At 33.3% G+C, this 16142-nt stretch overlaps 1 protein-coding gene across 1 annotated transcript in view; it reads right to left on the minus strand.

The window, feature by feature from the left end:
- Positions 1 to 4923: 4923 nt before the first annotated feature.
- Positions 4924 to 16142, minus strand: part of LOC143073640 (succinate--CoA ligase [ADP/GDP-forming] subunit alpha, mitochondrial-like) — a 31583-nt gene continuing 20364 nt past the window's right edge. Inside the window, exons 7-9 of the mRNA XM_076249326.1 lie at positions 7403 to 7476; positions 6265 to 6453; positions 4924 to 5061 (exon numbers count right to left, since the gene is read on the minus strand). Of these exons, the coding sequence (XP_076105441.1) occupies positions 5038 to 5061; positions 6265 to 6453; positions 7403 to 7476 (287 nt within the window). The 3' untranslated portion in view covers positions 4924 to 5037. The remainder of the gene's footprint in view (positions 5062 to 6264; positions 6454 to 7402; positions 7477 to 16142) is intronic.

Consider the following 16142-nt stretch of genomic DNA (forward strand, 5'->3'; position numbering starts at 1 on the left):
ATTCTGACTTTTATTTTGCCGAAATGAAAATTTTGGCCCTTGCTCCCTGGCCTCCTAACCTAAAATCCTGGTTAAAGACTTTTCATTTTTTGACATTTCCAGCAACATGAATCTAGATTGCAGACCAAATGTTCTGTCTTTTCTTTACATTTCTAAAGTTTTTTTTCTGTTTACTAGTCAATTATTTTCTATCTTTTTTTTACTTCAATGCAATAAGAGATTATTATATTTACAATAAGATGCAATATATTGCAATGATTTCATATTATTATATTTTTTAGAACACATCTGTGATATGGTATGAACACAAATACTAACCTCTTAGGTCAAGTAAAATAAATTATCTGTTTTTTGGATAAATGATTATTTAACATTATTGATTCTTATTATTGGATAAAAATGAAGATTGTAGTCATTATCTTCAGAATATGTTTGAGAGAAATATTGTATTTTAAATTAAGAAAAAAATCCAATTGGATATAAAAGCCATGACAGAAAATGGTGTTTCATTTAACAAAAACAGAATTTAATTCCTGAGAACTGGATAATTTATTTTATAACACCTAACATAATTGTGATATTTGATAGAATTGTTTATTTTTTACATAGTATATATTTTTGTATGTTTTTGCCAAAGTAATGGCTTTACTATAAAGTAAGTAAATTTTTACTTGCGTTTTTGTTACTAAGTTTATATGTTGCATGTTTTATTATGTATGCTTTCACTGTATAAATTTCAGGATAAAGGTACACATACTTGCAGGAAAAAAAATATAAAGTAATAAAAAAAAAAAATAGTAAACAATTTACTTACTTAAAATGTTGAAAGGCGAAATCCATTATTAATTTGAAGAGCAATTATTACTGAAAATGCCCAATTATGGTGCCTAATCTGGCTATTGTATCATGAAAATGGCTTTGGATAAAATGGCAATGATATATTTTTACCAACATGTTGACTCACCATGAAGACCCTCATAGAGAGTCAAGGTCATTAAACACTCCCATAGTACTAACAGGTCAACCATTTTTTTTATCTAGCTTAAAAAAACTAACAGAATATATTTTTGTGTAGCCTTATACTTTTGTTGTTTTACTGTTTTACTGTTTTCTATATGTTTATTGTTTATATACATGTTGAATACATTTGAATATTTGAATTCCAAATAAATGTGTTGTTTAAATTGATCTTTGCTGTTTTATCTTAAACCTAATAACAAAAAAATCTCCACTGTTATTTAAGTATAATTTTTCAAAAAATCTGTAAGAAGAAATTGGATGAGGAAACCCAGTCATAGTAGGGCTTTTGGAGTAAGACTGTATTACCCAAACCATTATTTAGAGGCACTGTACTGTAATAATGTTTTTGCAACAGTAAGGTCCTGAAAGTGCATAACTGTTTTAAGTTAAAAAAAAAAGATTCTCTCCTGCTAATGATTGAATTGATATTGAAAGTTTGTTATAAGAATGGGTCACGTTACGTTTATTTTGAGTATCATGTAAACTTAACATTGACCACAGAACCATAAAAATTAGGTCAAGGTCATATGTACCCTGCCAGACAAACATATACATTGTATAATCATTCTATACACCAAATAGTTAAACGTTTGCCTATACTATCTGATAAATGTGCATTGACCTTTTGCCTATAGTATTTGATTTTCACATGACAAAAAAAATACTTTTTTCAAGCAGTCACTGAACCTTGAAACTGAGCTCAAGGACAATGGACTTATGACAGACAAAAACTTCATAACATATAGTACATGTATATGCATACAAGAAAGATTAAATATCCAGGTTTTCTACCTTCTGAAATATAAAGCTTTATACAAATGGTTTACACTGGATTGTAATCCCTATGTCATACATTCTTCTGAGTCTTCTGTGGCACATGAAATTCTGTTGTGTGGTTTCAGAGGAGTTGCAATGACAATAATAGGACTGACAGACAGGTCAAAAACAGTATACCCTCCGCAACTTTGTTGTGTGGGGTATAATTACTTACTTCACACATAACTACCATATATAAATACATATATAAGTCTAAATTGAAAACTACGTTCAAACCTATGATTGCGTTGGATAAAAACCGCAATTTTTATACGTGTGCATGTAAAACAAATTTCGTTGTAGAAGGGTCTAAAAACAGCACAAACAACATTTTCCAAAAGACCAAAAAAGTGAAAAAGTTTTTTTAAACAAAACGCATTTGACAAACAGGTCGAACAACTGATGTTCTTTAACCCTGCTGACTGCCATTGGCGATTGCCAAATGAAATTGATCACAAGATGTAACAAAATGGATCTTAATATAAATTTAACACTAAACAGAATAAAATTAACTTGTGGCCACGATGTTATGCCACAAACATACGGTGTCAATATATTTTTAGTACACCAGATCCGGATTTCGACAATAATATAAAAAAAATCTGTTTCAACATAACAGGGAAAGTCATAAATTATTGTTACATGTCTGTCTTTTTAGCTCACCTGGCCCAAAGGGCCAAGTGAGCTTTTCCCATCACTTGGCGTCCGTCGTCCGTCGTCTGTCGTCCGTCGTCGTTAACTTTTACAAAAATCTTCTCCTCTGAAACTACTGGGCCAAATTACACCAAACTTGGCCAAAATCATCATTGGGGTATCTAGTTTAAAAAATGTGTCCGGTGACCCGGCCAACCATCCAAGATGGCCGCCATGGCTAAAAATAGAACATAGGGGTAAAATGCAGTTTTTGGCTTATAACTCAAAAACCAAAGCATTTAGAGCAAATCTGACATGGGGTAAACTTGTGTAACAGGTCAAGATCTATCTGCCCTGAAATTTTCAGATAAATCGGATAACCTGTTGTTGGGTTGCTGCCCTTGAATTAGTAATTTAAAGGAAATTTTGCTGTTTTTGGTTATTATCTTGAATATTATTATAGATAGAGATAAACTGTAAACAGCAATAATGTTCAGCAAAGTAATATTTACAAATAAGTCAACATGACCGAAATGGTCAGTTGACCCCTTTAGGAGTTATTGCCCTTTATAGTCAATTTTTAACCATTTTTCGTAAATCTTAGTAATCTTTTACAAAAATCTTCTCCTCTGGAACTACTTGGCCAAATCAATCCAAACTTGGCCACAACCATCTTTGGGGTATGTAGTTTGAAAAATGTGTCCAGTGACCCAGCCATCCAATCAAGATGGCCGCCATGGCTAAAAATAGAACCTTGGGTAAAATGCAGTTTTTGGCTTATAACTCAAAAACCAAAGCATTTAGAGTAAATCGGACATGAGGTAAATTTGTTTATCAGGTCAAGATCTACCTGCCCTGAAATTTTCAGATGAATTGGACAACCCGGTTTTGGGTTGCTGCCCCAGAATAAGTAATTTTAATGAAATTTTGCTGTTTTTGGTTATTATCTTGAATATTATTATAGATAGAGATAAACTGTAAACAGCAATAATGTTCAGCAAAAAAAGATTCACAAATAAGTCAACATGACCGAAATGGTCAGTTGACCCCTTTAGGAGTTATTGCCCTTAATAGTCAATTTTTAACCATTTTTCGTAAATCTTAGTAATCTTTTACATCTTCTCCTCTGAAACTACTGGGCCAAATTACACCAAACTTGGCCAAAATCATCATTGGGGTATCTTGTTTAAAAAATGTGTCCGGTGACCCGGCCAACCATCCAAGATGGCCGCCATGGCTAAAAAAAGAACATAGGGGTAAAATGCAGTTTTGGGCTTATAACTCAAAAACCAAAGCATTTAGAGCAAATCTGACATGGGGTAAAATTGTGTAACAGGTCAAGATCTATCTTCCCTGAAATTTTCAGATAAATCGGATAACCTGTTGTTGGGTTGCTGCCCCTGAATTAGTAATTATAAGGAAATTTTGCTGTTTTTGGTTATTATCTTGAATATTGTTATAGATAGAGATAAACTGTAAACAGCAATAATGTTCAGCTAAGTAAGATCTAGAAATAAGTCAACATGACCAAAATCGTCAGTTGACCCCTTAAGGAGTTGTTGCCCATTTTATTCAATTTTTAACAATTTTCACTAATTTGGTAAATTTTTGTAAATTTTTACAAAATATTTTTCACTGTATCTAAAGGTCCAAGTTTATTATAGATAGAGAAAATTCTAAGTACCAAGAATGTTCAGTAAAGTAAGATCTACAAACACATCACTATCAGCAAAACACAATTTTGTCATGAATCCATCTGTGTCCTTTGTTTAATATGCACATAGACCAAGGTGAGCGACACAGGCTCTTTAGAGCCTCTAGTTTATTGTCCCAATATTATATAATACATGTTACAGCCTTAATGATTAATAAGTGTAAACATTGGAACATAACAACAAGTTCAAGACAGCCATTTGGAACATAACAGCAAGGTCAAGTCAGCCATTTGGAACATAACAGCAAGGTCAAGACAGCCATTTGGAACATAACAGCAAGGTCAAGTCAGCCATTTGGAACATAACAGCAAGGTCAAGTCAGCCATTTGGAACATAACAACAAGTTCAAGACAGCCATTTGGAACATAACAGCAAGTTCAAGACAGCCATTTGGAACATAACAGCAAGTTCAAGACAGCCATTTGGAAGCTTTTTGTAAGATTTTGATCACATGTAGTCTGTGGACCAAATAACACAGATTCCGGACAAATTATAAATGGCTATAGCTAAGACATTTAACCAATTTTGTCATCAAAAGCTCAACAATCTCACTGTAAAGTACCAAAACAAACAGAGCAAAATGTATTGTAATCTGAAATACAGTCTTTGATGTAACACTTACTAACCATATCAGCAAAATCTGACTTTTAATTGAAGCTTTCTGACTTTTGATGGAAGCTTTAATACTGATTTTACAGTTTCTTTCCTGCTTTGCATATGTCAGAGCAAATTCAAGTCATCCAAATATAAGGTTTATTGTTTATTCATCACATAATTCATAAATATAACAATCATGAAAATCTTTGTCTAAATTATTGATTAATGTCTATAAATATCTTAAGGAATCTGATCATCACTTTCCTGCTGCCTTCATAGCCTGAAAATAGATAGGTAAACAAACATAATACACAAGTGTATGGAAATGGAAGAATGGTTATTCTGGCTTTAACTTATTATCTTAAATTGATATTCAACTGCATAAAAATGTGTGTTTCTATGCCCAGCCTTAGTCAAATATGGAATTAAGTGTTACCCTTGACTTTCCTTCCATCTGTCCCATTTTTGTTTCCATACTTTACTTAAGTTTACCTCTTTCAAATTTTATGAAACTCATGCACAGTTCAAAGAATCACAACACACAAACAGAGGTTGAATTTTGGCATTGATTCATTTACAAATCTAGAGTTATGCCTCTTTTTAACTTGGAAAATTAAATCAAATTATTGAGTTACTACTCTCTAACTTAGAGTTTGTCTCATCTAAATTCTATGAAACTCATACACAATGCTTAGAACCACAACACTCAGAAACTCATACACAATGCTTAGAACCACAACACTCAGAAACTCATACACAATGCTTAGAACCACAACACTCAGAAACTCATACACGATGCTTAGAACCACAACACTCAGAGAGATGTTGAATTTCAATAGTGATTCATTTACTCATCTTTTTATGTAGGAAAATTGCAAAGATATCAATTATTTTATAACAGTTTAATTATTACCTTAGCCATAGTTATTCGAGGTTAAGCTGGACACATGGGAACATCTACACCAGTGCCCCCTTTTTTGTACAACTATTACCTTAGCCATAGTTGTTCCTAGTTGAGCTGGAGACATGGTTACATCGACACCAGCTAATCCCCCCTTTAATATAATTATTACCTTAGCCATAGTTGTTCCAAGATGAGTTGGAGACATGGTTACATCTACACCAGTGACCCCTCCCCCATAGTATGATTATTACCATAGCCATAGTTGTTCCTAGCTGAGCTGGAGACATGGTTACATCTACACCAGTGACCCCTCCCCCATAGTATAATAATTACCTTAGCCATAGTTGTTCCTAGCTGAGCTGGAGACATGGTTACAACTACACCAGTGACCCCTACCCTATAGTATAATTATTACCTTAGCCATAGTTGTTCCTAGCTGAGTTGGAGACATGGTTACATCTACACCAGTGACCCCTCCCCCATAGTATAATTATTACCTTAGCCATAGTTGTTCCTAGCTGAGTTAGAGACATGGTTACATCTACACCAGTGACCCCTCCCCCATAGTATAATTATTACCTTAGCCATAGTTGTTCCTAGCTGAGCTGGAGACATGGTTACATCTACTCCAGCTTCTCTCAATGACTCGATCTTCTCCTCAGCTCCACCTTTACCCCCAGCAATGATAGCTCCAGCATGTCCCATTCTACGTCCTGGGGGTGCTGTTACTCCAGCAATAAAGGATATAACTGGTTTGGCATTTGGTCCCTGATAAGGAAGAATGAATTGTGAATAATCAGTAGAAAATCTTTATATCCAAATGTCAGAAAAACCTGCCTACTTTTGACATGTTATAAAATTGGATTCATTACTATCTACCCATCCGTATTGTTATTTGTAACTACAGTGTACTCAAATTTAATGATTTTCTATCAGAATTTCTTTATACAAACCCTAAACCAATACTTATGTTATGCCAATGTTTAGATTCCCATTTTTATTACCAACAATTCCTGTATATAATTAAAACTATTTCATTTGTATGTCCAATGTCAGGATTTTTTCTTTCAGGTTTTTTGTTCATTTACAAATTTGATGTGGTGTTAGATCTACCAAAATCCTTGTTTTAATCTTTCACTAGCTCATCAGAATGCTTTAGTTAGAATCAATTGTCTGTTTCTCAAGACTATATGAATACTGCACATTCAATGATTTGTGTGATGTTTTTATTATTGTGAAAAATGCAAACAGATTGTGTTGCAAAAATTAAAATTTGAACATCGAATTATTTATAGCATTGTAAGTTTGCATCATTTCCTGAAATTGCAATATAAATTAAACTGGAATGTTTGTCTATTAATAATCTCTTCAACTTCGTACTCTATTTTGCCTTTTAAACATTTTTTGATTGGAGCGCCACTGATGAGTCTTTTGTAGACGAAACTTGCGTCTGGCGTAAATATAAAATTTTAATCCTGGTATCTATGATGAATTTACTTGGTAAAGAATTGCAATAAATGCACACAATAATTTCTGAATTTACAGTATCTGTTGGTAGACTGAGGCATTAACATTTATCTCACATATCGTAATCCCAATTATATGTATCATACTCACAAACTAAAGGAGTTCCAATTATAGTAGACCTATTTAAATGTAGAGTTATTATTCCTGAGATATTCAGGCTAGTCCAATTATAGCAGCTATATCTACTTACAGAGTTATTATTCCTGAGATATTCAGATGCTTTTTCTTCTGCACCACCTCCAATCTCTCCAATCAATACTATTCCTAAAGGTATAATCAAAATATGTTACATTGTTTTTGTCCTCTCTCCAACAATAATTTTTAGAGCAAACAAACAAAAAATACAAAAACAAGGTGCAGCAGTAGGATTGGTAATAAGAAACTTATTCATCAGAGATCAAATGAAGTGGATAGAAGCAGTTATAGGTCTCTGTATGTCCTTCAACAGTGAGAATCAAAGTGATGGAAATCACTCATGGAAAGATTGGAAGAGTAGTTTGAATAATTTCATATTAAGGTATGGTGGGGACAATTAAAAGAACATTAATAAAAGCATGACTTTTCAATGTAAACAAATAAAAAAAACTAATTTAATTGAAATGTGAATTTCTTCTTGATTGCAATAATATATATTCACTTCTTATAAAAATTAAAAAATACTAAAATAGACATAATGATTTATAAGGGAATAAACTAATAAAAAAAAGTTTGTTAAATTATAATTAAAAGTGTTAAAATTTTAAAGCTGTTTCAAACCAATTACTGATAAAACCAAGTGCTCCATAGGGCGCAGCTTTATGCGACTGCAGAGGTCAAACCCTGAACAGTTGGGACAAAAATGGACATAACATTCAAGCTTTATACAGCTCTGAATTTGGATTGTGATCAAATTCTTGACATAATATGAGTTAGTTTCTGACACAAAACAAATGTCAAGATCTTACAAATCTATTATGCAATATTGTGCAATTAAAGATTTTTTCTTCAAACTTTTCAAAAATTTGGAATTTGAGAAATTTGGAAAACAAAATTGAAAACTACTACCACCCCCCTTTTTGGCAATAAGTCCAAAACCTGACATTTCTTAATACAATATTGACAAGTAGTGTAAAGGAGGTAAATCCAAACATACCAAACATTGTATGTTAACTGTTTTTGAATTACCTCCCTTAAACTTATTTTTAATCGTCTGAATTGTCCATTGACCAGAAAAACATGGTTTCCCCCCTTTTCTTGCCCCTAATTCCAAAAATTTTGAACCATAACCCCCAAAGTCATTACTAACCATCCCTTAATGATGTGATATGGAAACTTGTGGCATAATTTCAGAGAGATTCATCTACTTAAACACAAGTTTTTGTTTGAAAACTACAAAAATGCTCATTTTGGGCCCCTTTTTTGGCCCCTAATTCCTAAACTATTGGGACCATAACCCCCAAAATCAACCCCAACCTTCCTTTAATGGTATTGAACCTTCTGGTAAATATTTATATAGATCCATTCTCTAAATCTTAAGTTATTGTCCAGAAACTAAATGCGTTTTCGGACGATGCAGGAGACACAGACTACGACATGATACCATTATACGACGCAAATTTTTTTCACTGTCGTATAAAAAAATAAGTGAACTTACCTTAATTGATGATTATTTGAAATTTATCAAGTAAATTATAGGCCTAAGTTAAATACCTTTTAAATATTCATAATATATTTTATTTTTTAAAAGATCTTGTTAATCCTTAAGTACAGCTATTTGTAAGATCCAGGCAGGGGGTGATTCATGTATGTCTCAGAACTGCTTTATTCTTTTATATAATAGTTAGCTAAGATTGAAATAAAGTTTGCAAGCTTTTTTTTTTAATTTTGTTGAACGGTTACTATGGAAACATGCAGCCATTTTTTTGAGGAATTTATGATGAAATCAGGCATGAAAATTGGAAAATGTCTATATTTTGGTTGCAGCAATTTCATGATAATGACAATTTCAAGAAAAAAAATAATTTCAACATATAATTAGGCATTATTTGAAGTTTATATTTTGATGTTGAGGTTATGAAATTTTTTTTTGATATTAGGCTAAAATGGTATTTAAAAAGGTGCAAAAATCTGTATTTTGACATTTTCTGAAAATAGCTTAAATATCATACTTTAAATCAAGAAAAATTGACATTGAGCAGACAAGTTCATTATAAACTATTATTGCATCTTAAAGTTCATACATTGAATTATTGAAAACAGGAAAAAAACATCTGGGTTTTTTTGAAATTTTTTGTTACCATGGCAACAAAAATTGGTAAAATTCATAACTAGAGGGTCCAAGGACCCTGTGTCGCTCACCTGATATTTTTATTTACAATTGTTGCATGATAAATGCAACTGTTGTACATGTACTGTCGTTTAGTTTCAGAGATATAATACTAAAAAGTGCATTTGAAACCTATGTTTAATTTCAGCCATGTGGGCAGGCAGGGTCATCATACACAGTGCAAAGTAATGAGAAAGTTGTGAAGTAGTTTTGTTGTTGCGCAACCCCCCCCCACTTTGCCAAAAAAACCAAAAAGGTAATAAAAAATTATCATATAAGGGCAATCTATCCTATTAATAATTTCTGCAAAATTCAGTTGATTGTGCAAGGGTTTTATAGCCAGCTGAGGTCGTTAAAAACTCTCTTTCTTTTGTTGTTGCAGATAGATCTTGACCTGATAAGCAATTCTACCACATGTCAGATTTGCTCTAAATGCTTTGGTTTTTGAGTGATAAGCCAAAAACTGCATTTTACCCCTATGTTCTATTTTTAGCCATGGCGGCCATCTTGATTGGTTGGCTGGGTCACCGGACACAATTTTTAAACTAGATACCCCAATGATGATTGTGGCCAAGTTTGGTTTAATTTGGTCCAGTAGTTTCAGAGGAGAAGATTTTTGTAAAAGATAACTAAGATTTACGAAAAATGGTTAAAAATTGACTATAAAGGGCAATAACTCCTAAAGAGGTCAACAGACCATTTTGGTCATGTTGACTTATTTGTAGATCTTACTTAGCTGAACATTTTTGCTGTTTACAGTTTATCTCTATCTATAATAATATTCAAGATAATAATCAAAAACAGCAAAATTTCCTTAAAATTACCAATTCAGGGGCAGCAACCTATCAACGAGTTGTCCGATTCATCTCAAAATTTCAGGGCAGATAGATCTTGACCTGATAAACAATTTTACCACATGTCAGATTTGCTCTAAATGCTTCGGTTTTTGAGTGATAAGCCAAAAACTGCATTTTACCCCTATGTTCTATTTTTAGCCATGGTGGCCATCTTGGTTGGTTGGCTGGATCACCGGACACAATTTTTAAACTAGATACCCCAATGATGATTGTGGCCAAATTTGGTTTAATTTGGTCCAGTAGTTTCAGAGGAGAAGATTTTTGTAAAAGATAATTAAGATTTACGAAAAATGGTTAAAAATTGACTATAAAGGGCAATAACTTCTAAAGGGGTCAACAGACCATTTTGGTCATGTTGACTTATTTGTAGATCTTACTTTGTTGAACATTTTTGTTGTTCACAGTTTATCTCTATCTATAATAATATTCAAGATAATAACCAAAAACAGCAAAATTTTCTCAAAATTACCAATTCAGGGGCAGCAACCTATCAACGGGTTGTCCGATTCATCTGAAAATTTCAGGGCAGATAGATCTTGACCTGATAAACAATTTTACCACATGTCAGATTTGCTCTAAATGCTTTGGTTTTTGAGTTATAAGCCAAAAACTGCATTTTACCCCTATGTTCTATTTTTAGCCATGGCGGCCATCTTGGTTGGTTGGGCAGGTCACCGGACACAATTTTTAAACTAGATACCCCAATGATGATTGTGGCCAAGTTTGGTTTAATTTGGTCCAGTAGTTTCAGAGGAGAAGATTTTTGTAAAAGTTAACGACGGACGCCGACGACGGACGACGGACGCCGGACGACGGACGCCGGACGCCAAGTGATGAGAAAAGCTCACTTGGCCCTTCGGGCCAGGTGAGCTAAAAATGACAAAACACAATACTTGTTCATTATCAAAATTTTTGCTATTTTTTTTTATATTAAATGCAATTTAACAGACAATAAAACTTATGATTTGTTTGAAAATGATAAAAAATATATAAGCTTTAATTTAAGTGGCCGAAAGACCATAGCAACCAAAAAAAAAGCCCTAGCAACCGGTCTGAAATTGCTGAATTAATTCAGAATCAGCATCAAATACATGGTTTTCTAGGTATTGGATACATATAAATAATGGAGTTTGAATAATATACTCAACAGTTAGATAGTTAATTTACACTTGATCTGCTTTTGGTTACCATTGGAACAAAACAGTTCAGATTTGATACAAACCATTATGTACCTTATAATATCTGTTTTGCAGCCCTGTAAATGGACTTCTTTCAACCATAATCAACAAAAAATCATATTCCTCTATATTTACAACTCATATCTCTTGATTTCATGAAAGGTCATTTGTTTATTGTAATAACAAAGTATGGCATAGAAATTTTAGATGGAGAGACAGAGTTAATACTGTAGGACTGCTGAATTTGGTGCATGGTTTCCTCAAAAATTTGTATTCCTGGATTTTTCTCAATATCTCAAAATTCAAATTTTATTTTGGTCTAGAATCGTAAAAGTAAACGGTGCGTCTAAACACTGCTAAGGACTCCTTAGTGCACTAAAGACCTATACAATGCCACTAAGGACTAGAAGGAGTGCTGTTATATATATTATTTTTACATATTATGGTAGAGATAGATATTTAATGCAAAAAATTCAAATTTCATAGAAAAATAATCATAAATAAATAAGATATTCAACATTATTTAAACGTTTCATTCCTCCTATTCCCACTTTTTTATAAATCTGGTAAGAAAAGTTAAAATGTCATGTGGGAATAGGAAGAAAACTTATGCAAACAAAGGATTATACTTAATCAACTTTTAATTGGCCAATGTTTTTTTGGATATATAGGTTATTTTTGTATATGTTTGAATTTTGTGTTTTTAATTCAAATAAAATTGAAAGAAATGGAATAAAGTTGAGAATGGAAATTCTGAATAAGTGAAAGAGACAAAAACGTGACCATATAGCATAAACAATCGAAATAAAGAAATGTAGCAAATTATCTAATATTTCTTTTATAACACAAATTCAAAAGTAAAGTCACGCAAGCATTATAATATGAAACAAACAATACAAGTAAACAACACTAAAGCAAATCATACATTGTAGCACACACATCAGAAATCCACCGTATATTAGCCTATTCAAGTTTATTAATCTATTCAACGTGAATAAGGTGGGTGGCTGCATCGCCAAACTGTACTATTGTTACTTCTTGGTGGGGCATTAATGCTGCATAGTGAATCAAGGCTGAGGCCTAGATTCCTCATGTTTCAGTAGTTTTATTTGTTTAAAATGTTTGGTCGCGGGTGCTGGAATGTTTCGTCGACTTACTTTGCCATCCCTTTAGATGATGTGTAGTCTCAGTCCCAGTATTGTGTAATGATCCCATCAGTATTTTGTTTCATAGTCAGTAAAGAGCATGCAGTTTATTTAGTTGTGTATTTTTTTTTATTTGTTGTTTTGGCTTTAAATTAGCTTTCAGTAACTGCAAGTACTCTCAGATATGTTCTTAGTGTCTTTTTGTGTTGGTATGTACAAGTAGCCGGCCATGTCCACTTTGTGTTTATGTTTTACAGGGAGAATTGGAATCCCACTTACATGTTTCACCTTGCCACATTCTGTATGTGTGTACATTTCCCAAGTCAGGAGCCTGTAATACAGTGGTTGTCATTTGTTGTTGTGTTACAAAAAAAAATATATTTGTCAAATTGATTTTTTTGTTCATTTGTGATTTTGGGGCCCTTGGTAGCTGACTATGCAGTATGGGATTTGCTTATTGTTGAAGGCGGTACAGTGACATATAGCAGTATGGAACCTAAATTCCTGTTCCTTGTGCTTTTCTCCAGATACTTTGTGTGTACTGGAAACAACAGTGGTTTGTGTTGATAAATTATTATATGCTGCATTTCTAATTTTAGATTAACAAATTCAATGATTTTTAAATCATATATTACGTATACCTCTGTCTATCTGACTTATTCTTTATTTTAAGGTACGCTTTGAAGAAAAAAACCAGTTTGCAAATAAACAGTGTATCACATTTTTATTAAAGTAATATACTTCAACAGCAGTGGCGGATCCAGACATTTTAAAAAGGGGGAAGGGGGTTCCAACTATATGCTCCCATTCAAATGCATTGATCGTCCAAAAAAAGGGGGTTTCCAACCCCCGGACTCCCACCCCCCCCCTTTTCCCCCTGGATCCGCCACTGAACAGTGTATCAACTATATTTTCTTTTAAACTAGAGGCTCTAAAGAGCCTGTGTCGCTCACCTTGGTATATGTGAATATTAAACAAAGGAAGCAGATGGATTCATGACAAAATTGTGTTTAGGTGATGGTGATGTGTTTGTACATCTTACTTTACTGAACATTCTTGCTCCTTACAATTATCTCTATCTATAATGATCTTGGCCCAGTAGTTTCAGTGGAAAATGTTAGTAAAAATTTACAAATTTTATGAAAATTGTTAAAAATTGACTATAAAGGACAATAACTCCTTAGGGGGTCAACTGACCATTTTTGTCATGTTTGACTTATCTTTAGGTCTTACTTTGCTGTACATTATTGCTGTTTACAGTTTATCTCTATCTATAATAATATTCAAGATAATAACAAAAAACGTCAAAATTTTCTTAAAATTACCAATTATGGGGCAGTAACCCAACAACCGGTTGTCGAATCCATCTGAAAATTTCAGGGCAGATAGATCTTGACATGATAAACAATTTCACTCCGTCAGATTTGCTCTAAATGCTTTGATTTTTGAGTTATAAGCCAAAAACTGCATTTTACCCATATGTCCTATATTTAGCCGTGGCAGCCATCTTGGTTGGATGGCCGGGTCACCGGACACATTTTTAAACTACATACCCCAAAGATGATTGTGGCCAAGTTTGGATTAATTTAGTCCAGTAGTTTCAGAGGAGAAGATTTTTGTAAAAGATTACTAAGATTTACGAAAAATGGTTAAAAATTGACTATAAAGGGCAATAACTCCTTAAGGGGTCAACTGACCATTTCGGTCATGTTGACTTATTTGTAAATCTTACTTTGCTGAACATTATTGCTGTTTACAGTTTATCTCTATCTATAATAATATTCAAGATAATAACCAAAAACAGCAAAATTTCCATAAAATTACCAATTCAGGGGCAGCAACCCATCAACGGGTTGTCCGATTCATCTGAAAATTTCTGGGCAGATAGATCTTGACCTGATAAACAATTTTACCCCATGTCAGATTTGCTCTAAATGCTTTGGTTTTTGAGTTATAAACCAAAAACTGCATTTTACCCCTATGTTCTATTTTTAGCCATGGCGGCCATCTTGGTTGGTTGGCGGGGTCACCGGACACATTTTTTAAACTAGATACCCCAATGATGATTGTGGCCAAGTTTGATTAAATTTGGCTCAGTAGTTTTAGAGGAGAAGATTTTTGTAAAAGTTAACGACGACGGACGACGACGGACGCAGGACGACGACGGACGCAGGACGACGGACGCCGGACGCAAAGTGATGGGAAAAGCTCACTTGGCCCTTCGGGCCAGGTGAGCTAAAAATACAGGTAAATCTTAGGTGAATTTTTAATTAACCTAAAATGTTATAAAACCAATTTATAATTAATCAAACCATCTATTGAAGGAATAGTGATTTTTAAAAGTGTGAATAGGAGGAATACACCATTTAGACACGTGCCCTTTTTTCTTTGATATGCCGAAAAAATCAATGAACCGATTGACACTTGCCAAATAACAGTTACTGATTAAACAATCATGATCTTTTTTATTTTAAGTAATTTTTTTTCAACTAGTTTGATATCTGTTTACAAAGCCTTCATATGGTACTATGTGGTATGTGCTTTACTTACTGTTGAAGGCCGTAGGGTGACTTGTGGTTATTTATTTCTGTTTCAATTCGTTTCTTGTGAAAATTTGTCTCATATCATAAGTTTCACCCATGTCCGTCAGTACTTTAGTCGTCACGAAGTTGGTTTCCATTTTCTAATTTTAGTTTGCCTCAACCAAATGTTATGAAACATATACATTATGCTTATTACCACAAAACAGAGATCAATTTCAATTTAGTTGGCGTCACTTAAACTGTTCCCGAGTTATGCCCGTTTTGTGTTACTTTTCTTTGTTTGATACTTTAGTACTTTAGTCGTCACGAAGTTGGTTTCCATTTTCTAATTTTATTTGCCTCAACCAAATGTTATGAAACATATACACAATACTTATTACCACAAAACAGAGATCAAGTTTGAATTTAGTTGGCGTCACTTTAACTGTTCCGGAGTTATGACCATTTTGCGTTACCTTTCTTTGTTTGATACTTTAGTACTTTAGTCGTCACGAAGTTGGTTTCCATTTTCTGATTTTAGTTTGCCTCAACCAAATGTTATGAAACATATACACAATGCTTATTACCACAAAACAGAGATCAAGTTTGAATTTAGTTGGTGACACTTTAACTGTTCCTGAGTTATGCCCGTTTTGCGCTACTTTTCTTTGTTTGATACTTTAAAAATTGTTAAAACCGAGAACCAGATCAGTTTCATAGGCGGAACCTGGAGGGACAGCCCCCCCTTTTTGTGGGAAAAAATGGTTGATTATATAGGGAATCACTGAAGTGTGACTGGAGCCCCCCCCCCCTTTTACACAAAGTTCTGGATCTGCCACTGAGTTTAAAACTGTATAGTTTACCTTAAATGACCTGGTTAAGTGAAAAAATATCTAAAAGTGACCATTTGATATTTAAGGAAA

Source organism: Mytilus galloprovincialis, chromosome 4 (assembly GCF_965363235.1).
Source record: "Mytilus galloprovincialis chromosome 4, xbMytGall1.hap1.1, whole genome shotgun sequence".
Taxonomy (NCBI): domain Eukaryota; kingdom Metazoa; phylum Mollusca; class Bivalvia; order Mytilida; family Mytilidae; genus Mytilus; species Mytilus galloprovincialis.